This window comes from Piliocolobus tephrosceles, chromosome 2, assembly GCF_002776525.5.
Source record: "Piliocolobus tephrosceles isolate RC106 chromosome 2, ASM277652v3, whole genome shotgun sequence".
Lineage (NCBI taxonomy): Eukaryota > Metazoa > Chordata > Mammalia > Primates > Cercopithecidae > Piliocolobus > Piliocolobus tephrosceles.
In genome coordinates, this window is record NC_045435.1 from 79,694,776 (window position 1) to 79,719,259 (window position 24,484).

Sequence of the window (24,484 nt, forward strand, 5' to 3'; positions counted from 1 at the left end):
GCAAGACTCTGTCTCAAAAAAAAAAAAAAAAAGAAAAAATATTTGAAACTCTTAATAGCTACAGAAATGTACAGATTATGCTCTCTCCATAGGATATATTCGCCAAACTTCAGCTGAAAGCTGTAAGATCTTCTGTCAAACTTGTGTGGAAGTACAAAAGTTATAACTGAGTAACAGTTTTTACCCAGTTGCTTTTGGCAGACAATATCATTTTACTGGCATATGAAAAAATAATCACTTGGCCAGACGTAGTGGCTCATGCCTGTAATCCTAGCATTTTGGGAGGCCAAGGCAGGCAGATTGCTTGAGTTCAGGAGTCAGAGACCAGCCTAGGCAACATAGCAAAACCCCATCTCCATGAAAAATGCAAAAATTAGCCAGGCATGGTGGCATACACCTGTGGTCCCAGCTATCAGGAGGCTGAGGTGGGAGGATCACTTCAGCCCAAGAGGCAGGGGTTGCAGTGAGCTGAGATGGCGCCACTGCACTCCAGCCTGGGCGACAGAATGAGACCCTGTCTCAATGAAAGAAAAAAAGAAAAATAATTACTTAACAATCCTAGATAGAATTTATTACTATTTTAAGACATGATAACTTCTGACTGAGCAAAGGCCTCTTTTGGAACCTTGCTTTTCAGAGATTGACTTTTCTTTTAAGTAAATGTGACGAAGAAGAAGACTTATCAACATTTTCCATCTGTTAAGTACTTTTCAGTTACCACCACAAGAACGATGGGACTGTAGGTCTTTTCACTTTTAGGAGACAGAGAATCCTGCTAAGGAAATCATTACTTTGCCTCTGATTGGTGTCATGGAGTTTTTTATTTTTTTGAGACGGGGAGTCTTGCTCTGTCGCCTAGGCTCTAGTGCGGTGGGGTGATCTCGGCTCACTGCAACCTCTGCCTCCCAGGTTCAAGCGATTTTCACACCTCAGCCTCCCAAGTAGCTGGAATTACAGGTGGGCACCACCTCGCCTGGCTAATTTTTTATGGTATTTTTAGTAGAGACAGCATTCACCATGTTGGCCAGGCTGGTGTGGAACTCCTGACCTCAAGTGATCTGCCTGCCCTGGCTTCCCAAAGTGCTGGGATCACCGACATGAGCCACCGCACCTGGCCTGGTGTCATTGAGTTTTGCTCAACTAATTTCTCATCCTTTTTCTAGCGTTTTATAACGTTTAGATATATTCATATGACAGAATGACAAACACATCAGAATAAATATCCACTGACCACATCTCAGGCAGTACTCTTGTTTTTGTATTGACAACATTGCATCCACCATCACTTTGGAATCTTCTGCCCAAACTTACTCACTCACATGTGCTCTAGACCCTGGATGTGAGTGTATTTATACAGACTATCCCCATCATTATACTGGTGTCTTTTTTCCCATTATTTTTTCCTCTGTTCTTTATAAACGTTTATATTATATCATTGAAAAAGATATCCAGGCCAGGCGCGGTGGCTCACACTTGTAATCCCAGCACCTTGGAAGGCAGAGGTGGGTGGATCACTTGAATTCAGGAGTTCGAGACCAGCCTGGGCAACATGGTGAAACCCATTTCTACTAAAAATACAAAAATTGGCCAGGCGCGGTGGCTCGTGCTTGCAATCCCAGCACTTTGGGAGGCCGAGGCAGGCAGATCACAAGGTCAAGAGATTGAGACCATCCTGGTCAACATGGTGAAACCCTGTCTCTACTAAAAATACAAAAAATTAGCTGGGCGTAGTGGTGCTTGTAGTCCCAGCTACTCAGGAGGCTGAGTCAGGAGAATCACTTGAACCCAGGAGGCGGAGGTTGCAGTGACCTGAGATCATGCCACTGCACTCCAGCCTGGCGACAGAGTGAGACTCCGTCTCAAAACAAACAAAAAGTACAAAAATTAGTTGGATGTTGTGGCATACACCTGTAATCCCAGCTACTCAGGAGGCTGAGGCAGAAGAATCACTTGAACCTGGGAGGCAGAGGTTGCAGTCAGCCGAGATTGTGCTATCTCACTCCAGCCTGGGCAACAAGAGGGAAACTCCATATCAGGAAAAAAAAAAAAAAAAAAAAAAAAAATTCAAACCATTTGTTCAAACCGAATTTGCAAATATTGTTTGTACATTAGATTGAGTACATATAGAGAGACGTTGAAGCTATTAATTGTGTCACATCCTCAAAGACAGTGCCTCTTTTGGACTCTTACATTCTGTTTTGTTTTCTCTCCTTAGCCAATTTTTTTATATGGCTACATTTTCAACATTGTGAGCATGTTTTAAGAAATGTGCAGCCTGGAGCTCAATAGGTATCCCTTCCTCCCAGATAAAATTATTCATCAATATTAGTTTTATGTATAATATAAATATCTTTCTATGTGTACAAATAAATGTTTGTGTATGTGTACAGATGGATAGATAGATGCAGTATACTAAAAGTATTTATGTTTTTTTTTCCTCTTTTCCCAAAGTAGCAACTTAGATAACAGAATTAGATCCAGGTGTGTCCTGGTGTCCTTCTAGGCTGAGCCCCTAAGACTTGGTAGGAATAGTTTGCTGCTTTCCTCCATACTTAATTTTCCTCTTTGTTTCCATAGATAAATATCATTCAGGGAATTGTGGCAGAAATCAACACCAAGACTGGTGAATCGGAATGCCGCTATTATAAAGAGCGGCTTCTTTACTTGGAAGAAGGCCAGAAAGACTCCCTGATCGACAGCTCTCGAGTCTTGTGTTGTCATGGTGAACTGAAGAACAATCGGGGCGTGGTAAGTAGTTACTCCCTTTAAGCAGTCTCATCCTCCTCCCCTATCCCTAATTCATTTGATGTGGAGCCTCCTCTTACAATTTCTTCCCTATCTAGGGTCATGTTCTTTTTTTTGAGATGGAGTCTTGCTTTGTCACCCAGGCTGGCTCACTGCAACCTATGGCTTTCCAGGTTCAAGCAATTCTCGTGCCTCAGCCTCCCAAGTAGCTAGAACTGCAGGCGTGCACCACCACGCCCAGCTAATTTTTGTACTTTTTTAGTAGAGACAGGGTTTCACCATGTTGGGCCAGGATGGTCTCAAACTCCTGAGCTCAAGTGATCCGCCCACCTTGGCCTCTCAAAGTGCTGGAATTACAGGCTTGAGCCACTGTACCTGTCCTTCATTCTTTCAAACAAAAATTGCTTTTCCAGTGTCATTTATATCACAGGACCATATGTGTATATGTATATATATATATTCATTCATATTTTGTAATGTTAAGGATCAGTACATATTCACAAAGAATTCTGGAAACCAACATAGGGTTGCCAGCTATTTATTTTGTCTGATCATGACTTTGAAAAACAAATGCAGAATAGTTAACATCTCTCACTTTGATTTCAGAAAATAAAGGATGATCTTAATAAGATGTTAGAAGGATTTAATCTCAGGAAAACAGTCTTCAGCTGAATGCATTTAACTTCTTTATTGTGGATTGGGACCCATCCACAGACTGGCATTTTGAAACCAGTTTTTTTTTAAATAACAATCTATCTTCTATTGGTTGCATATTTAGCTTTGACCTATAGATACCCATTTCCTGGCTTTTATTCCCAAGTGGATACCAATGGTTCCTCTTCTGCTATCATAGCAACTGTGCGTATCTCCCTTGGAGCACTTAATATAGTGAGTTGCAATTCTCCATTTGTCTGTCAGTATATTCCATTATACCATGTTATTTTGATGGGGGGACTGTGTTTTGTCAACCTTAGAATCTATTATGGGGACCTGGCACATACTGGGTGTTTTTAAACAATGGGTCTCTTTAAACAATGAATGAATGCTTGTTTAAAGAGAAAGATGAATTTGAATTATATGAGAGTTCAAAATTCATTTAGCTCACCAAGCTATTTGTATGTATAGCCAGTAGAAATTTTGTGTGTGTGTGTGTGTTTAAATTTCTGTGTTGAGATAACCATTGGGAGAGAGACTCTGCATTTTGATTGTATTTCATCTTCAGTATCTAGCCAACCCTTAGAATGAAAGCCAAAACCAGATTGAAGGGTTCTTAATAAAGTTTTGATAATTCAAGGGACATCCGTTTAGCCTAGACTGAGCAGGCATGGAAATATTACTTGAAATCAGTGAATACATATTATAACCCATTATCAGGGATGCTGTGGATCCAGCCAGTGCATGGTACAGTGGGGGTAATGAGGCCTATCAAGTCTGTTGCTTGAAGATGTGTGTCTGTGGGACTAGGGAGTTACTGATTGCTAGAAAGCTGCATTCTGTTTCTTGCTTATTTTCAGAAAGCACCTGTGGACTTCTAGTATCTGACACCAAGTTCCTTGAACGTTCTTTCTAGGAAGCCCAATGAGAAATAGGAAAATGCACTGCTCCACAGGGTGTAAGCCTATTATCTTTCTGTACATCAGTCAAGGACTGAGAACTCTCTGGTTAGATGTTCCTAGGGCATAAAAATAAACTCTAGTTTTTATTGCAGGCAGATAGATGTTTGAGAACAAAGATAGTTGGGGTGGGAGGCTTGTGGGATTTTTTTTCCCCCAGTAGAGTTGTAAAAGTCATTGTGAATGGCCGGAGTCATGCCTGTAATCCCAGCACTTTTGGGAGGCTGAGGCAGGCAGATCATGAGGTCAGGAGATCGAGACACCATCCTGGCTAACACGGTGAAACCCTGTCTCTACTAAAAAATACAAAAGAAATTAGCCAGGCGTGGTGGCGGGCGCCTGTAGTCCCAGCTACTCAGGAGGCTGAGGCAGGAGAATGGCGTGAACCCGGGAGGCGGAGTTTGCAGTGAGCCAAGTTTGTGCCACTGCACTCCAGCCTGGGCGACAGAGCAAGATCCCATCTCAAAAAAAAAAAAAAAAAAAGTCATTGTGAATAAAGTCTTGGGTCAGAAAAAAAGCACAGTAGTTTGAGGGCAGGAAGGAGCTGAGACCAATAAGAGAAATTATCAGTGAACATTCATAGATGACTTTTTTGTTTGTTTGTTTTTTGAGACATTGTCTTGCTCTGTTGCCCAGGATGGAATGCAGTGGCACGATCTTGGCTCACTGCAACTTCCACCTCCCGGGTTCAAGCAGTTCTCGTGCCTCAGCCTTCCGAGTAGCTGGGATTACAGACACCCACCAACATGCTTGGCTAATTTTTGCATTTTTAGGAGAGATGGGGTTTCACCACGTTGGCCAGGCTGTTCTTGAATTCCTGACCTTAAGTGATCCATCCACCTCGGCCTCCCAAAGTGCTGGGATTACAGGAGTGAGCCACTGTGCCCAGCTGAGTTGTATTTTTAAAAGGTTGCCCAGACAGTCTCAGCCCACCTTGGCTAGAAGATTGATAGAAGTAGAAACAGTGTAAAAATCTGATTATCCCAAATGCTGTACATTAAAACAATCCCCAAAAGAAAATTCTTAACACATTATTTCCACAACTACCACACCGAAAAGCCTTTAACTTGGTTATTTTGTGCTTTATCCTGTTTTTCAGTCTTCTTAAATATACATTTTATTCCCTCTAGCCAAGATTTGGTTGGGTTTTGTTTCTGTGTTTGTGTGTGTTTGGGAGGTAGTAGGGATAGGGGTGGGAGACCTATGGGTTTCTTTTCTCCCAAATTTAAAATGATCTAATAATATTGAATGTGCTTCCACTATCCCAAGTCAAAATTCTAATCCAGAGTTTTTAATTCAGTTCCCATTTTTGTTTTAGATTCAAGGGGTATATGTGCAGGTTTGTTACAAGGATATACTGCATGGTGCTGAGAATGGGCTTCTATTGATCCCATCACCCAGATAGTGAACATAGTACTCGATATGAAGTTTCAGCCCTTGCCCCTCTCACTCCCTCTTGCCTTTTAGAGTCCCCAGTGTCTGTTGTTCCTATATTTATGCCCATGTGAACCCAAGATTTAGCTCCCACTTACAAGTGAGAACCTCTCGTGTTCTGGTCTCTCCCCTTTGAGACTGCTGGATTGACATTCCCAAATATTTCCACCAGAAAGCTAGAACCTAGTTGCAAAGTTGTGGATATTTTCACTTCAGTTCCTAAGCATTTCCAAACTGTGAGAAGAGTCTGGCACTTAGCATTGAATGGAGCAAATTTACCCCAACTCCACCAAGCACACCTGCTTTCATAATGGGGCCTAAAACAAGCCTTCATTTTTGCAATTTTCTTTTTGCCCACATCACACACATCAGTTGTCAACTTTTCTCTTCAGAGAACCAAGGTTCTGATGAACTTAACTGAGAAGGAAAATGTTGATCTTTTTTTTTTTGAGACAGAATTTGCTTTTATCTCCCAGGCTGTAATACAATGGCCCGATCTCAGCTCACTGCAACCTCCACCTCCTGGGTTCAAGCAATTCTCCTGCCTCAGCCTCCTGAGTAGCTGGGATGATAGGCACCCGCCACTGCACCTGGCTAATTTTTGTATTTTTAGTAGAGATGGGGTTTCACCATGTTGGCCAGGCTGGTCTTGAACTCCTGACCTTAGGTGATCCACCCACCTTGGCCTCCCAAAGTGCTGGGATTAGAGGCCTGAGCCACCCCACCCGGCCTGATGATCTTTCTTTGTGGCTGTGGCTGCATACTATGGTTCCCTCAGGAATGAGCAGTCTTCTGATTTGGAGTTCCTGGATAAAGCTGATAATGACTCTGTGGTTGAGGGAACGAATGTTTTTTATGGGTTTGTAACGCAAAGATTAATATTAGCTTTGATATACCAGTCTCATTTTTTATAGACTATTTGTAATTTTGATGTTTTAGAATTTTTTTTTTTTTTCGGAGACAGTCTCGCTCTGTCACCCAGGCTGAAGTGCAGTGGTGTGATCTCGGCTCACTGCAACCTCTGCCTCCTGGGTTCCAACGATTCTCTTGCCTCAGCCTCCCGAGTAGCTGGAATTACAGGCGCACCGCCCCCACCCCCTCAACCTCGCCTAGCTAGTTTTTGTATTTTTTTTTATTTTTTTAGATGGAGTCTTGCACTGTCGCCCAGGCTGGAGTGCAGGCATGAGCCACAGCGCCCGGCCTAGTTTTTGTATTTTTAATAGAGATGGGGTTTCACCATATTGGCCAGGCTGGTCTCGAACTCCTAACCTCAAGTGATCCGCCCACCTCAGCCTCCCAAAGTGCTGGAATTACAGGTGTGAGCCACCACGTCCGGCCTGCTTACTTAGAATTATATTGAGTAATAAAACCAAAGCCAAGAGAGTGCTAACTTTTTTTCCCTTCATTGCCCTCTTGATTCTATTTCCCTTTCTCGTTTTTTTCTTATAGGAGCTGGGGCAGATATGTCTGTACAAGTTGTGAATTGCAATATGAATAGGGCCCCCAAAGTTGGCAACCCTGGCTGCAGGTATCTGTAGGCAGAAGGGCTTTCTCCACTGAGTCCCTAGGGAGGTGCTTCTACAGGAAGGGCAGTGGACATATCTGGAAGTGCCTCCATCATGCCCAACTTTGGTTCTCCTGGAGGTAGATTTGAACCTAGGAGTTCATAATCCAGTGTGAACCTGGTACCTGGGGACCTCTCTATCCACAGAGGTCCATATATCAACCACTCATTACATTATTGCTTAGTGAAAGCCTGTGGATTTTTTTCTTCTAGAAACTGCACGTTTTCCTGTTCCAAGAAGTGCTTGTGGTCACTCGAGCCGTCACCCACAATGAGCAGCTTTGCTACCAGCTGTACCGTCAGCCAATCCCCGTGAAGGACCTCCTGCTGGAAGACCTCCAGGACGGAGAAGTGAGGCTGGGTGGCTCCCTGCGAGGGGCATTCAGCAACAACGAGAGAAGTATGGATAGCAGTCGGGGTTGACATGTTGAACGTTTTTGGCTGTGGTAGTTTGGAGGGAGTGGGCAGCCGGTGGAAAGAGAAAAGCCAGTCTTGAAGTCAAACTGCATTTGAATGCTGTCTCATCACTTCCTGATTATGTACTTTGTTTAGCCCCTGTGATTCTCAGTTTCTCATCTCCAAAATGGAAATGCATACGTACCTCCTTCATAAGATTGTTATAAGGATTTAGTAAGATACTCCAAGTGAACCTGTCTGCACATAGTTAGTGCTCCTTAAGTTCCCTTTCTCTGTCTTTTTCCATTGGATAAAAACATGCTTAAAACCAGATAGTCCCTACGTGGATACCATTTGCATTATGGTGGGTTTTGCAGTTGAACTGGTAGACTTGTCCCTAAAGAGACATAAGAATGGTCAACTGGAATGTGGGTTCATCTGTAACATTAGTCAGTGGGCCTAATTTAAGACTTCATAAACGAATTAATTAAAAGAAGTCAAGATAGCAATATCTATCGAGTATCTAACATGATACTCAGTGAAACAAGCAGGTAACTTCCTTCCCCTATGGAGTTTGCATTGTGATGGAGGAGAAAGATGATAAGCAAATGAATACTCTAAGTGTTGTTAAGAAAACTTAAAACCCAGTAAGGGAATAGGAAGGGATAGCAATAGGAGGTCTGTTTTATTTTTATTTATGTATTTTTTTGAGACAGAGTCTTACTCTGTTACCCAGGCTGGTGTGTGGTAGCGTGATCTCGGCTCACTGTACCCTCTTCCTCCTGGGTTCAAGCAATTCTTGTGTCTCACCCTCCCAAGTAACTGGGAATACAGGCGCGGGCCACCACACCTGGCTAATTTTTGTATTTTCAGTAGAGACGAGGTTTTGCCATGTTGGCCAGGCTGATCTCGAACTCCTGGCCCCAAGTGATCCACCCACCTCAGCCTCCCAAAGTGCTGGGATTACAGGCCCCCAGGCCCCGCCTGGAGGTCTGTTTTAAATGAAATAGGGAACACTTCTTTGAGAAAGTAACCTTTGAGCTTCCTGGGTTAACATAGGCATCATACTGTCAAAGTAATTAGTATGTACTGCCTTCTACCTACTGATCAATCCCTCTACCCTAGGAGTAGGAGTAGTAGAAATATATGTGCCAGGCATTTTATAAGCATTTACATGTATTACATTTATTCCTCATAACAACCATATAAAGTAGGTTCTTGTTTTCTTCATTTTACAAGTTAGGAACTAAGATAGAGAGGATTTAAGGTACTTGCCCAAGATCAAAGGGTGGAGCCTAAATTTGAAGGACAGAGGTTAGCTTCTAGCCGAAGATGGCTAGCAGTAAAACATTTTGGCCTCCTCTCCCTTTGTTCCTTAGCCTCTAAGCCATTGGAAGTGGTGATGGTTCCCAGTCTACTGGCTGCAGGGTTAGTGCAAAGGGACGGACTGCAGATGTTTCTGTGAACCAAGCATTGCATGTGGCACAGAAGGCCCATTAAATGTCCATTATATTGTTGTTATTAGATTAAATAGGCCAGGCATGGTGGCTTATACCTGTAAGCCCATCTTTCTGGGAGGCTGAGGTGGGTGGATCACCTGAGGTCAGGAGTTCGAGACCAGCCTGACCAACATTGCAAAACCCTGTCTCTACTAAAAAAATACAAAAATTAGCCGGACGTGGTGGTGAGTGCCTGTAATCCCAGCTACTTGGAAGGCTGAGACAGGAGAATCACTTGAACCCAGGAGGCAGAGGTTGCAGTGAGCGAAGATTGTGCCACTGCACTCCAGAGCAAGACTCCATCTCAAAAAAAAAAAGATTAAATAAAATGTCTTCCATATTGTGGACTACCATTTCTTTTAAATGCAGATAGCTCCTGTTGAGGTAATTAAAATGTAATTTCATTTGACAATGAAACCAAGTTTGTCTACATATATCTTCTCCATCATTGAATACTAAGTGTATAGATACTCTCTTGGAGAAACATGGGCATGTTTTAATATTAAAAAGAGCTTCTTAAACTGAAAAAAAGCTCTAGCTTGGTCTACTTGTTGAAATTACAGATTATGAAACCCACTTTTAGATCTACTGAATCAGAATCTCTCAAAAAGGGCCTGGGGATTTATTTTTATTTGTTTATTTTTATTTTTTGAGAAAAGGTGTCACTATATTGCTCAGGCTGATCTCAAACTCCTGGACTCAAGCAGCGCTCCCACTTCAGTCTCCTGAGGGCATCTGTCTTTTTCACAAGTTCTCACCCCAAGGGATTTTGTTATGCAGCCAGATTTGGTCACCAGCACTCTGGGCTCCCCTAAATCACTTAACTTTGTTGTTGCAAGATGATCTCCACCTGCTGGTTTCTGAGATAAATGAGGGCAGCTGAACGCTAGACCTGTGTCAGCCCCAACTCCCTGATGGTGACTGCAGGGTGGAGCTGAGCCATGTCCCAGTTCAGTGGGAAACGTTTTGTTATCAGCAGTACCTGCCATGGATTCTGGGGTTTAGTGTCACTACGTGTGTTCTCTTTGGCCTGAGGAAGGATCTGTCCGTTGACTTTGTTTTTCATGTGTTTTTCTCTTCTAGTTAAAAACTTCTTCAGAGTCAGTTTCAAAAATGGATCCCAAAGTCAGACCCACTCGCTACAAGCCAATGACACCTTCAACAAACAGCAGTGGCTTAACTGTATTCGTCAAGCCAAAGAAACAGTTTTATGTGCTGCTGGGCAAGCTGGGGTGCTTGACTCCGAGGGATCATTCCTAAATCCCACCACTGGGAGCAGAGAGCTACAGGGAGAAACAAAACTTGAACAGATGGACCAATCGGACAGTGAGTCAGACTGTAGTATGGACACGAGTGAGGTCAGCCTCGACTGTGAGCGCATGGAACAGACAGACTCTTCCTGTGGGAACAGCAGGCATGGTGAAAGCAACGTCTGACAGAAGCATGCGCATTTCGGAAAGCAGGCCTGCGTCTTACCTGTACAGTATTTGCATTCCGCAGATGGAACGGTTTGGAGAAGCACTTTTTCATACTTTCGTGAAAATATACATGTTGACCCAGTCTCTTGTATCTGTACCTTTGTCCCTAGTACTGTAACTGCCAATCTGTCTGTGTAAGCTGGAATCTGTGGCAACTATTACCCTGTGTTGTATTTCACAAGTGTCTGGATGGATGGAGAGGTACTCAAACAAGTTACTTTCAATTGTCCTGCTGGATTTTAAAAAAAATAGAAAAAGAATCTCGAAACTACTGTTTTACGTAGATTGCTTGAAGAGTCCTTCCTCTTGTGCTTCTGTAGCACTTTCCCAGCTCTTAGATGTGGTAGTCGAAGGCACAGAATTTAGAGGGCCTTGTAAACAGGGCCTGAGGAAGTCACCTGTGTACCGGGATGGTATTAGAGAGAGAATCAGGAAAGACCAACTCATGAAGTGAACTTGGTTCGATTTTATTCAACTAGAAAGCTTGAAAACATCCCTGGGGATTCTGAAGGCTTAATTTTGCAAAGGAGGACGCACTGTCTGAACCTTGGAACTTCATCCAGTGCAAGTTTGATGCAAGAATGTATTAGGACATAAAATAGAGGCTGACCTTAAAAAGGGCCAGGACAAAAGCAGCTGCCAGCTCTGAATCTTTAACTGAAGTGCACATGGCACCAGGAGGTGTCTCTCATAGTTGGTTGCTAGCCTAAAACATCAGAATAGAACTGAAATGGCCTAAGAAAGCCTTCCAGGATAACAAGAAGGCCCTGTCTTCATTGCATTTCATCTGCCTAGGCCTACTCATATTTTAGAGAATGAATGAAGCAACAAGGGAGAGAGACCATGACTCTATTGATGACACTGTTTATAGATACACAGGAGAGGAAGAATTTGGAATGAAAAGCACTTCGTCAGAACCTTGTGTGGGAGCCACTGAGAGAAAAGCAAGGCTGAGAAAGGCCAGAGCCTTGGGCTTTCCTGCTCTGCTTTTGGGTTGTCAGTTTGCCATCTCTGGTTCTGTGCTATAATCAGAATTATAATTATGTTCTCCAGAGGCCAATTTCATTAACTCTGATGAATTAGGATCAGCTAGCCACATTAGTAACCTCTTTGTCCAGCTTTGATTTACAGTGCAGGGTAAAGTGCAGACCTTAAAAAAAGCGAAGTACCTAGAAGAGCTCCCTGCAAGTGTAAATATTGAGGATGACCTGTGCAAAATTATACCCACACCAGCACTAGTGGTAATTATTCTAAATTATTGCCAAAAAGTTTTTCTTTAATCTTCTGTCTTTCAAGTTTACAGAAAAGAAAGTAAGTGCATTGATGTCATTTTATTATGTACATACATCATGTGCATTCAAAGAAGCTGTGTGACAGGATATATCAATATAAAAACAAGGTATATACTTTATTATTTTTTAAAAACAAGGATATTGTGGTCAATTTTACCCTATAAAACATATTTCTGTATTTATAGATCTTAAACATGGTGAATTTTTTCTATTACAAGTTTATTTAAAACTGCTTTGTTTCTCAAGTTGTTATTGATACAGCAAGTGAATCTGCTGCAGACAGAAGTAGAGGAAAGCCAAGAACAGCCTTTTAATGGTGAAGAAAAGAATGAATGATTCTTTGTAGGAGCCATCAGCCACTTTTAGGAGCCATCAGCCAGTGTGGTGGGAAAAGAGGTTTGTCAAGTGTTGGCCTATGGGAAGAAAGTCAATGAATGTTTTGATGAAATGAATGTTTTTGTATAATGGCCTTAAACTTTTCTGGAAATATTTCAAATAAATTACATTATTAAGTCATCCTCCAAGTGTACAGTGTTTGTCCTACAAACAAAATAACAGGTTTCAGCTGTGTTCCTGGGAAGGTTCTTTCTGAAATTTTTGTTTGTGGTTCCTAAATACAAACTTTAAAATAGGGTACAGATTGATATAAATGCTTTTCTTTGATCTATCAAAACTTTCACAGAACTCGCTTTTTTTTCTTTCTTTCTTTTGAAACAGGGTCTCACTCTGTCACCCAGGCTGGAGTGTGGTGGTGTGATCATAGCTCACTGCAACCTCAAATTCCTGGGCTTACGCAATCCTCCTACCTCAGCCTCCCAAGTAACTGGAATTACAGGTGCACATCACCACATCTGGCTAATTTTTAAATTTTTTGTAAAGATTGAAGTCTCACTACGTTGCCCAGGCTGGTCCTGAACCCCCTGGCCTCAAGTGATCCTTCTGCCACAACCTCCTAAAGTGTTGGGATTACAGGCATAATCCACTGAGTCTGTACAATAACTCATAATTCTAAAATCTATTTTCTCAAGCATTCTCTTTTCATTCACTTATGTGTTCACTTTTAATAACTATCTGGAATCCATACTATATATAAAGTCAAGTGATAAGTCATAGGTGTTACAGAAAAGAAATGTTGAATCTCACTGCTAATATAGGTAACTGTTGAGGAACTTGAGGCTAAATAAAAGAAGGCAAATTTCTGGGGCTGGGCGCAGTGGCTCAAGCCTGTAATCCCAGTACTTTGGGAGGCCGAGACGGGTGGATCACGAGGTCAGGAGATCGAGACCATCCTGGCTAATACGGTGAAACCCTGTCTCTACTAAAAAATACAAAAAACTAGCCGGGCAAGGTGGCAGGCGCCGGTAGTCCCAGCTACTCGGGAGGCTGAGGCAGGAGAATGGCGTGAACCCAGGAGGCGGAGCTTGCAGCAAGCTGAGATCCGGCCACTGCCCTCCAGCCTGGGCAACAGAGCGAGACTCCATCTCAAAAAAAAAAAAAAAAAAAAAAAAAAAGGCAAATTTCACTTTGAAATTCTTACTGGAATTTCAGTCTAATTAAAATGATTACTACTCTTTCTAGACTGAGCGCAGTGGCTACACCTCTAATCCTAGCAGTTTGGGAGGCCAAGGCAGGTGAATTGCTTGAGTCCAGGAGTTCAAGACCAGCCTAGGCAACATGGCAAGACCTCATCTCTACAAAAACACAAAAATTAGCCAGGCATGGTGGCATGTGCCTATATAGTCCCAGCTACTCAGAAGGCTGAGTTGGGAGGATCTCTTAAGCCCAGGAGGCAGAGGTTGCAGTTAACTGTGATCATACCGTTGCACTCCAGCCTGGGTGACAGAGTGAGAACCTGTCTCAAAAAAAAAAAAAAAAAAAAAAAATTAGTACTCTTTCCCACAGTGGTTTTTTTTTTTTTTTAGATGAAAAGGCTAAACATTTTTAAGCTGTTAGTAGCCAATTCTCAATAGCACATTGGCCCAATAAGGCTGGTAGGTAGTCTTATCTTTACAATAAGCTCTCACCATTTTCTTTAACATACTGTTACTTCCCAAATTTGGCAAGATATTCACATAAATAAATGTAAGTCCAAGTTTTTTCCCAAATGCAAACTCGCTTCTCCTAATTCTCTTTTTCTTCCTCCTCCTCTTTGTCTTTTTTGTCTGTCCTTTTTTCTCACTGCTGCTTTGGCTATTCCTTCTGTTTTTCACTCCTATAATTGTACTGACTGTCAATGCTAAAGGATGAATCTTATATTAGAAAATGTTTGTACTGACATTTTGTGGGTTAGTACAAATGAGTGAGGGCTAAATGGTTTTACTTCAGTCAATTTTCAAGATGTTATTTCACACACAACTAGATGTAATCCTTGCAGTCTACTAGATGTAATCTTTGCAGTCTAAATGAAAACCCATAAGCAATGAACAGAGCCAGAACCAGCAATTTTCTGTAAAATTAGAGCATGGTTTCAGCTTCTGGGTTGTGGTCACCGCCACTGACTGCTTTAGTTTCCATTCCCAGCACAACCTGCAGCAGCTAAGAGTGCACAGCTCTTCATAACCACAGCCCTGTTTCAACAAAGACTGTGTGGCTGCAGGAAACTGTAACCCACCATCTTGGTGAAGAGGCTGTTCGACTTTCAATTTACATTCTGTCCATGTCCATTTTTTACTAATTCTCCCAAAGCCTGAGGACTCTCAAAGATTTGGTGAAGAGACTGTCTGGCCAATCAGTTTCACTCAGGTCATTTTCCCCCACCTGACTCCCCTTGGCATTGAGGAGACAGACACTAAATACCCCCCCTTATTGATGCAGTTGATTCAATTAATTCACACTAACTTGTTTATTGACAGAATTCTAGAACTACACTATTGGAAGGGAAGAGGGTTCCCCAAGCCCAAACCTACCAATAGAAATCTGACGATCATCAAAATGTAAAACCTTGTCCACATGAGCACACAGTAAGAAAAGGTGACCGTATTCACTGTACCTCAAGGGTACTGAGGGAAACAAGTTGGAAAAAAAAAAAAAAATGCTCATGACATCATATCCCCTTTCCCCAGTTTTGGTTCATATATCAGTCAGCTGCACAGACCTACCTAGTCAAAGCAGCTTTCAGTTGACCTGAGGGAATAACAAGGAATTAGAAGTCATGCACTGTATCTTTAAGAGCCAATCACTTAGCCTAGGAAACTGGACATGCATTCCTAAGCTTGTCCACATGCAAACATACCTAGGTATTAATGAACTGTGCTCTCATCTGTGAAAGGTTTGAAAATGACATCCTGCAAGTGTTTTTATTCTCTGTTGCCAGGGACAATGGACCCCTCAAGCCCATTTAAAAGTGAGACTGTATGTGAAATCACTGTTTTAAAAAATACTAAGAACTAGTAGTTTTCACTGTTATTTAATAATCACTTTTAAATTTGTACATGTTGCCCAGGCGTGGTGCCTTATGCCTGTAATCCCAGCACTTTGGGAGGCCGAGGAGGGCAGATCACTTGAGAACAGGAGTTGAAGACCAGCTTGCCAAAATGGTAAAACCCCATCTCTACTAAAAATATGGAAATTAGCCTATCCTGGCGGCACGTGCCTGTAACCCCAGCTACTCAGGAGACTGAGACACGAGAATCACTTGAACCTGGGAAGTGGACGTTGCACTGAGCACAGATTGCGCCACTGCATTCCAGCCTTGGTAACATAGTCTCAAAAAAAATAAAAAAAATAAATAAATGGTACATATGAAATTTCTCAAAAGTGTGGCCTTGGCCTGAGTATTTTTCATTCATTTTGCTGTATACCTGGGGATACTTTTCAATCCAGATAATTTGGAATTTTTCTTGTATTTTTTTTTCTTATATATTTTCATTCCCACGATTTTCTATTTTCTCTTTCAGGAATTCCAGAAAGAGAGATGAACCTTCTGGATTTGAAGCCTTAACTTCTGGATTGATTTTCAAATATTCTTAATCTCTTTATTCTTACTTTTTATTTATTTATATTTTGTTCAGCTCTCAAGGAGATTTCCTCACCTTTGTCTTCTATTAATTTGAGGAGAGGGTTGCCATCACAGTTTTTTTTTTTACTAAAAGTTTTTTCTTCTATCACTCTTTCTATACTTAAAGCACCCCTATTTTTATTTAACGAAGGCAGTGTCTTCTCTGAACTCTCAGAAGATGTCACAGTTCAGTTGAATTTTCCTTCATCTTTCATTGTTTATCTGGGAGTAATAGTGGTAAGTAATAGGATTTGGGGGAGGATTCAATGTGCCAATACATCCAAAGTACTTAGAGTGGGCCGGGCGCAGTGGCTCATGCCTCTAATCCCAGCACTTTGGGAGGCTGAGGCGGGCAGATCAAGAGATCAAGAGATCGAGACCATCCTGGCTGACATGGTGAAACTCCATTTCTACTTAAAATACAAAAAATTAGCTGGGCGCACGTAGTCCCAGCTACTCAGGAGGCTGAGGCGGGAGAATCGCTTGAACCCGGGAGGTGGAGGTTGCGGTGAGCCGAGATCGTGCCACTGCACTCCAGCCTGGCAACAGAGTAAGACTCCGTCTCAAAAAAAAAAAAAAAGTACTTAGAATGGTGCTATGTCAGATATTTTTGTTTACTTCTCCAAATCCACTATGCACACCCTGATTCACTCTTCTGTGTGTACTTCATCATGTGCTCTCCTGCCTGACATTTCTGGTTTGGTTTGGCCCAATGAAAATCCTCTCATGATATCAGTGAGAGGGAGAAGAGTGAGTTTAGTGTATTCATTCCCCCAGCTCCCACCCAAAGGATTGTCTTGGGCTGGTTGCATCTCTTATCATCAGGTCACAGCTTCTCTCAAGGAGTCCTTTCTGAATTCCTGTAACCCTTCTAGCCTAGTATAGTAACAACCCCACTGTCACTAGCCCCAGGATATTGTATTGTCCCTACACACTGCCCAAACTTTGTGTATTGTCCCTTTATTAAAACCTCCTAATTTGAACATGTTATATTTGAATATGCTGCTGAGCCTCTAATAGATACTGCTTCCTGATATAGTAAACATTATATGTGTCTACTATTGTCATCATTTATGTTATTCCACCATTTGCTTTCCATTTTCATATGTTGTGGTCCAAGGATAAACAGATCTTTGGAATCATCAAAGATTGGTTTTGTGTTTCTATTTTTGGCTATCATGGTGGATTGTTTTCTGGGAAGATAAATGAAAGCGTATTTCAAAAACAAAGGCAAAATACTTTTTCAGGCATATGAAAGCTGAAAGAATTCATCACCAGCAGACCTCCACTATCAGAAATGTTCAATGGACTTTCTTTGAACAGAAACAGAATGATACCCTATGGACATGTGGATCCAAATAACAGAATGAAGAGCACTAAACATGCAACTATGTCGGAAAATAGGACAGGCTTTTTTTTTTTTTTTTTTGAGACGGAGTCTTGCTCTGTTGCCCAGGCTGGAGTACAGTGGCATGATCTCAGCTCACTGCAAGCTCTGCCTCCCGGGTTCACGCCATTCTCCTGCCTCAGCCTCCCGAGTAGCTGGGACTACAGGTCTGCCACCTCGCCCGGCTAATTTTTTGTATTTTTAGTAGAGACGGGGTTTCACTGTGTTAGCCAGGATGGTCTCGATCTCCTGACCTCGTGATCCACCTGCCTCGTCCTCCAAAAGTGCTGGGATTACAGGTGTGAGCCATCGTGCCCGGGTGAGAGGCTTTTCTTATTATTTATTTATTTTATTTACTTTTTTTTTTCCTTTTGAGACAGAGTCTCGCTCTTTTGCCCAGGCTGGAGTGCAGTGGCGCAGTCTCGGCTCACTGTAAGCTCCTGGGTTCATGCCATTCTCCTGCCTCAGCCTCCCGAGTAGCTAGGACTACAAGCACCCGCCACCATGCCAGACTAATTTTTTGTATTAGAGCCAGGTTTTCACCGTGTTAGGCAGGATGGTCTTGATCTCCTGACCTCATGATCCGCCCGCCTCGGCCTCCCAAAGAGCTAGGATTACAGGCGTGAGCCACGCCCGGCCCTTATTATTTAAACCTCTTTAAAAGTAATTAGTTGTAGGTCTGGCATGGTGGCTCATACCTGTAATCCCAGTACTGTGGGAGGATCACTTGAGCCCAAGAGGCAGAGCTTGCAGTAAGCCAAAATCAAGCCACTGTACTGCAGCCTGGGTGACAGAGCAAGACACTGTCTTAAAAAAAAAAAAAAAAAAAGGCCAGCCACAGTGACTCATGCCTGTAATCCCAGCACTTCAGGAGGCCATAGCGGGCGGATCACCTGAGGTCAGGAGTTTTAAGACCAGCCTGGTCAACATAGTGAAACCCCGTCTCTGCTAAAAATACAAAAATTAGCTGGGCGTGATGGTACATGCCTATAGTCCCAGCTACCTGGGAGGCTGAAGCATGAAGATCTCTTGAACCTGGGAGGCGGAGGTTGCAGACAGCCAAGACTACACCTCCGCACTCCAGCCTGGGCAACACAGCGAGACTCCATCTCAAAAAAAAAAAAAAAAGTAATTAGTTATAGCCATGACGCAGTAACAGGGACCAGATTTGCCCTTGCAACTGAAATAAAAACAAAAAGATGAAAAAAACTATAAAGCTATAGCTTTGAAGACACTGGACATCAGGCAGTGAAGGACAGTGACCCTAAGAGAAGAGATATTTAAATGAGGTGAGCCCTGGAATTGCTCCAACTTACAGTCTTGAAAGGGATTTCAGGACACAGCACAGGGAGGGTGTCCATTTGCATTGCTATAAAGGAATACCTAGCCTGGTTAATTTATGAAGAAAAGTTTATTTGACTCATGGTTCTGCAGGCTGTACATGAAGCATAGTGCTGGCCTCTGCTTCTGGTAAGGGCCTCAAGAAGCTTCCAATCATGACAGAAGGTGAAGGGGAGCCAGCGTGTCAGATATCGAGAGAGAGAGAGCAAGAAGGAAGTTCCAGACTCTTAAACAACCAGATCTTGTGTGAACTCAGATAACTCATTACTGTCAGGAGGACACTAAGACATTCATGAGGAATCTGCCCTCATGATCCAAACACCTCCCACTAGGCCCCACCTCCAACACTGGGGATTATAGTTCAACATGAGATTTGGAAGGGACAGACATCCAAAGTTTATCAGAGGGGGATCCCAGGTAGAGTCCAGTGAACTTTCTGAGTGGAAGTGTTGGAACTGAAAGCTTAGGGAGACCAAGGCAGCTACAGTTTACGGAACAAAGAGGAGAGCGAGCACTCCATGGAGAGACAACTTCAGAGATCTGTAGAGAGTTCCCCTCAGGTATTAAGCAGAGTATTGAAAAGTGCATACATGTGAAGAAAATACCCAAGGCTGAGGGGAAATACCCTAAAAAAATTAGAACACACATAGTGCTTGGAACAGTGCCTATTCTTACAAACCAGGCTAGAAGAATATCGTAATTCACAAGACATTGGGTAAAGTACTCAGAAGGGTCTAGTTTCAGTAGTGGAGAATAATTAGTCCTAGAGTAAACACTGCTCTGGTCCAACCTAATAAATCTCAAAGACCAAATAGTATCAAATTGTTTCCAAGTAACCTAACTGCATCCTGAAGCAAAGCTCAACAATATTTATGGGAATACAAAATTATCCAGCACTGAATAGGGTAAAAATCACAGTGCCTGCCATCTAATCAAAGACTACAAGACATGCAAAGCAGGAAAATACAACCCATAGGAGAAAAACATAAAAACCAATCCAAACTGACTTATACCTGACAGAAATGTTAGAATTAGCAAACAAGGATGTTAAAACAGTTGTTACAGCTGCATTCCATATTTTTAATGTTAAGTAGAAACATGAAAGAGATGAAAAAAGACCAAAATATGATTTCTACAGATGAAAATTACCATCAATGAGATGAAAAACGTGGCCAGGCGTGGTGGCTCAAGCCTGTAATTCCAAGACTTTGGGAGGCCGAGGCAGGCAGATTACCTGAGGTCAGGAGTTTGAGACAAGCCTGGCCAACATTTTAGTAGTGAAACCCTGTCTCTACTAAAAATACAAAAATTAGCCGGGCATGGTGGCACACGCCTATAATCCCAGCTACTCGGAAGGCTGAGGCAGGAGAATTGCTTGAGCCTGGGAGACAGAGGTTGCAGTGAGCCAAGATCGTGCTATTGCACTCCAGCCTGGCCAACAGAGTGAGACTCTGTCTCAAAAACAAAACAAAACAAAACAAAAACACTGGATGGGATTAAGAGTAGTTTAGACATTGAAGAAGAAAATACTAGTGAAAAAGACAGCAATATAAATTATTGAACGTGAAACAGAGAGAAAAGAGAATTTTAAAATGAAAAGAGCATCAGAGAGCCATGAGATAATTTTCAGTGCCCTAATATATATATAGTTGGAATCTCTGAAGAGATGGAGAGAGGTAGGAAACAAAAATTGAAATAAAGCCAAAATTTCTCCAAACTTGATGAAAACTATAAACTCACAGATCCAAGAAGCTTAATGAACCCTCAAGCACAAGAAGTAGAAGAAAAATACAAGACATTTTATAGTCAAGTTTCTCAATACCAGTGATAAAGAGAAAAATCTTACAAAGCAGCCAGAGGAAAACATGTTACATACAGAGGAACAAAGATAAGGATTACAGAAGAATTCTCATTGGAAACAAGGCAAGCAAGAAGACAGTGAGCAGTATTTTTAAATGCTGAGAAATGGCCGGGCGCGGTGGTTCACGCCTGTAATCCTGAGAAGTGACAATGTGCTAGCAGCCCTCACTCTCAGCACCTCCTCGGCCTCTGTGTCCACTCTGGCGGCACTTGAGGAGCCCTTCAGCCTGCCACTGCGCTGTGGGAGCCCCTCTCTGGACTGGCCGAGGCCAGAGCCAGCTCCCTCTGCTTGCGGGGTGGTGTGGAGGGAGAGGCTTGGGCGGGAACCGGGGCTGCGGGCAGCGCTCACAGTCCAGCACGAGTTTTGGCGGGTGCAGGAGCAGGCTCCGCACTGGGGGCGGCCAGCGGGCAAGGGGCGGCCAGCCGGCACCGCCCGCCCAAGGCAGTGAGTGGCTTAGCACCTGGGCCAGCAACTGCAGAGGTTGCGCTGGGTCCCCCAGCACTGCTAGCCCACATGCACCTCACTGGAATTCTCGTGGGGCCTCAGCCGCCTCCCCGCAGGGCAGGGCTTGGAAACTGCAGCCCGCCATGCCGAGGCCCCCCTCTCCGCACCTTGGACTCCTGCACAGCCTGAGTCTCCCTGACAAGCGCGAACCCCTGCTTCCTGATGCCGAGTCCCATCAACCGTCCAAGGGCTGAGGAGTGCAGGTGCATGGCTCAGGACTGGCAGGCAGCTCCGCCTACAGCCCCAGCCTACAGCCCCAGTGCCGGATCCACTAGGTGAAGCCATCTGGGCTCCTGAGTCTAGTGGGGACTTGGAGAACCTTTATATCTAGCTAAGGGATTGTAAACACACCAATCAGCACTGTGTGTCTAGCTCAGGGTTTGTAGACAGGGTTTGTAAATACACCAATCAGTACTCGGTGTCTAGCTCAAGGATTGTAAATACACCAATCAGTACTCTGTATCTAGCTAACCTAGTGGGGACTTGGAGAACTTTTCTGTCTAGCACTCTGTGTCTAGCTCAGGGATTGTAAACGAACCAATCAGCACTCTGTCAAAATGGACCAATCAGCTCTCTGTAAAATGGACCAATCAGCAGGATGTGGGTGGGGTCAGATAAGGGAATAAAAGCAGGCTGACTAGCCAGTCAGCAGCAGCCCAGTTGGTTTGCCTTTACCACTGTGGAAGCTTTATTCTTTTGCTCTTTACAGTAAATCTTGCTGTTGCTCACTTTTTAGGGTCCATGCTCTTTAAGAGCTGTAACACTCACTGGAAAGATCTGTAGCTTCATTCCTGTCAGCAAGACCACGAACCCAGCAGAAGGAAGAAGCTCCAGACACATATGAACATCTGAAGGAACAAACTCTAGACACACCATCTTTAAGAACTGTAACACTCACTGTGAGGGTCCGCAGCTTCATTCTTGAGGTGAGACCAAGAACCTACCAATTCCGGACACAATCCCAGCACTTTGGGAGGCCGAGGCGGGCGGATCACAAGGTCAGGAGATGGAGACCAGCCTGGCTAACCCTGTCTCTACTAAAAATACAAAAAAATTAGCCGGACGTGGTGGCAGGCGCCTGTAGTCCCAGCTACTCTGGAGGCTGAGGCCAGGAGAATGGCATGAACCAGAAGATGGAGCTTGCACTGAGCAGAGATAATGCCACTGCACTCCAGCCTGGGTGACAGAGTGAGACGCCGTCTCAAAAAAACAAAAAACAAACAAACAAACAAAAAACTGAAAGAACAATAGCTCAACCTAGAATTCTGTACACAGTGAAAATATATTTCCAAAATGAAGACAAAGACTTTCAAACATAAAAAAGCTGAATTTATGACCAAAATACCAGCATTACAAGAATACTAAAGGGTGCAGTGGCTCACACCTATAATCCCAGCACTTTGGGAGGCTAAGGTGGGTGGATCACGAGGTCAGGAGTTCCAGACCAGCCTGACCAAAGAGATCAGTCTGGACAACATGGTAAAACCCCGTCTCTATTAAAAATACAAACTTAGCCAGGTGTGGGAGCGGGCACCTGTAATCCCAGCTACTCTGAAGACTAAGGCAGGAGAATTGCTTGAACCCAGGAGGTGGACATTGCAGTGAGCCCAGATTGAGCCACTGCACTCCAGCCTGGGTGATAGAGTGAGACACTGACAAAAAAAAAAAAAAAAATCCTTGAAGCAAAGAAAATAATGCCAAATGGTTGCTTTAACGTTCAAAAATTAGTCAATGCAAATTACCAAAGTAAAAAAAATAGATGCAGAAAAATTCATTTAACAAAATTCAGCATACTGATTTAAAAAAAAATCTTCAGCAAACTAGGAATACAGGGAAATGGAAATGTTTTCACGCTGATAAAGGATATCTATAACAAACTATGACTAGCCCTACATTACGGAAAAACTGAATGCTTTCCTCCTAAGATTGGAAACAAAAAAAGGGATGTTCATTCTTACCACTTTTATTCAACATTGTACTGGAGATCCTAAATAGGGTATTACATAAAAATAAATAAATAGAAGACATCCCAATTGTAAAAGGAAAGGTAAAACTGTCTTAATTTACAGGTAACATGATTAGGTAGAAAATCTTATGGATATACAAAAAAGCAATCAAAACTAGTGAATAAGCTTAGCAAGTTTGCAGGATACACGATAAACATATAAAAAGCTGTTATATTTCCATATGATAGCAATGACCAGTGACACATTTGAATTTGAAACAATACCATTAGCATCAAAAATATGAAAACTTAAGAGATACATTTGAGAAAAATATGCAAAATGTACACTGAAAATTATAAAACATTGAAGAAAAAAGCATTAACACTTAAAAGACCTAAGAGAATGGAAAGATACACCATGTTCATAGATGGAAGACTCAATATTAAGATATCAGCTCTCCCTCAAATTAATTCATAGATTTAACACAATACAAACCTAAATCTGAGTGGGTTGTTTTGTAAAGATTGACAATCTGATTCTAAAATTGGAATGGAAATCTAAGAGAACTAGAATAGCCAAAACAATTCTGAAAAAGAACAACAAAGTTGAAAGACTTACCCAAAACTCACTATAATGCTACAATAGCCAAGACAGTGTAATTCTGGTATAAAAATGGACAGTTGGGGCTGGGAGCGGTGGCTCGTGCCTGAAATCCTAGCGCTTTGGGAGGCTGAGGCAGGCAGATCACCTGAGGTCGGGAGTTCGAGACCAGCCTGACCAACATGGAGAAACCTTGTCTGTACTAAAAATACAAAATTAGCTGGGTGTGGTGGCACATGCCTGTAATCCCAGCTACTCGGGAGGCTGAGACAGGAGAATTGCTTGAACCCAGGAGACAGAGGTTGTGGTGAGCCGAGATTGTGCCATTGCACTCCAGCCTGGGCAAGCAGGGCGAAACTCCATCTCAAAAAAATGAAATAAAAGATGGACAGTTGGCCAGGCACGGTGGTTCATGCCTGTAATCCCAGCACTTTGGAAGGCTGAGGAGGATGGATCACCTGAGGTCAGGAGTTCAAGACCAGCCTGGCCAACATGGTGAAACCCTGTCTCTACTAAAACTATAAAAATTGGCCAGGCGCGGTGGCTCAAGCCTGTAATCCCAGCACTTTGGGAGGCCAAGGCGGGCGGATCACGAGGTCAGGAGATCAAGACCATCCTGGCTAACACGGTGAAAACTAAAATCCCGTCTCTACTAAAAAATACAAAAAAAAAAAAACTAGCTGGGTGAGGTGGCGGGCGCCTGTAGTCCCAGCTACTCGGGAGGCTGAGGCAGGAGAATGGCGTAAACCCGGGAGGCGGAGCTTGCAGTGAGCTGAGATCTAGCCACTGCACTCCAGCCTGGGCGACAGAGCGAGACTCTGTCTCAA

At 43.0% G+C, this 24,484-nt stretch overlaps 1 protein-coding gene across 2 annotated transcripts in view; it reads left to right on the plus strand.

The window, feature by feature from the left end:
* Window positions 1–12,539, plus strand: part of ARHGEF3 (Rho guanine nucleotide exchange factor 3) — a 205,178-nt gene extending 192,639 nt beyond the window's left edge. Inside the window, exons 9-11 of one of the 2 annotated variants that reach the window (XM_023201063.2) lie at window positions 2,578–2,748; window positions 7,570–7,756; window positions 10,335–12,539. In XM_023201063.2, coding sequence (XP_023056831.1) covers window positions 2,578–2,748; window positions 7,570–7,756; window positions 10,335–10,687 — 711 coding nt within the window. In that variant the 3' untranslated portion in view covers window positions 10,688–12,539. The remainder of the gene's footprint in view (window positions 1–2,577; window positions 2,749–7,569; window positions 7,757–10,334) is intronic. The other variant, XM_023201067.3, reaches the window with a different exon arrangement.
* The last annotated feature ends 11,945 nt before the right edge of the window (window positions 12,540–24,484 follow it).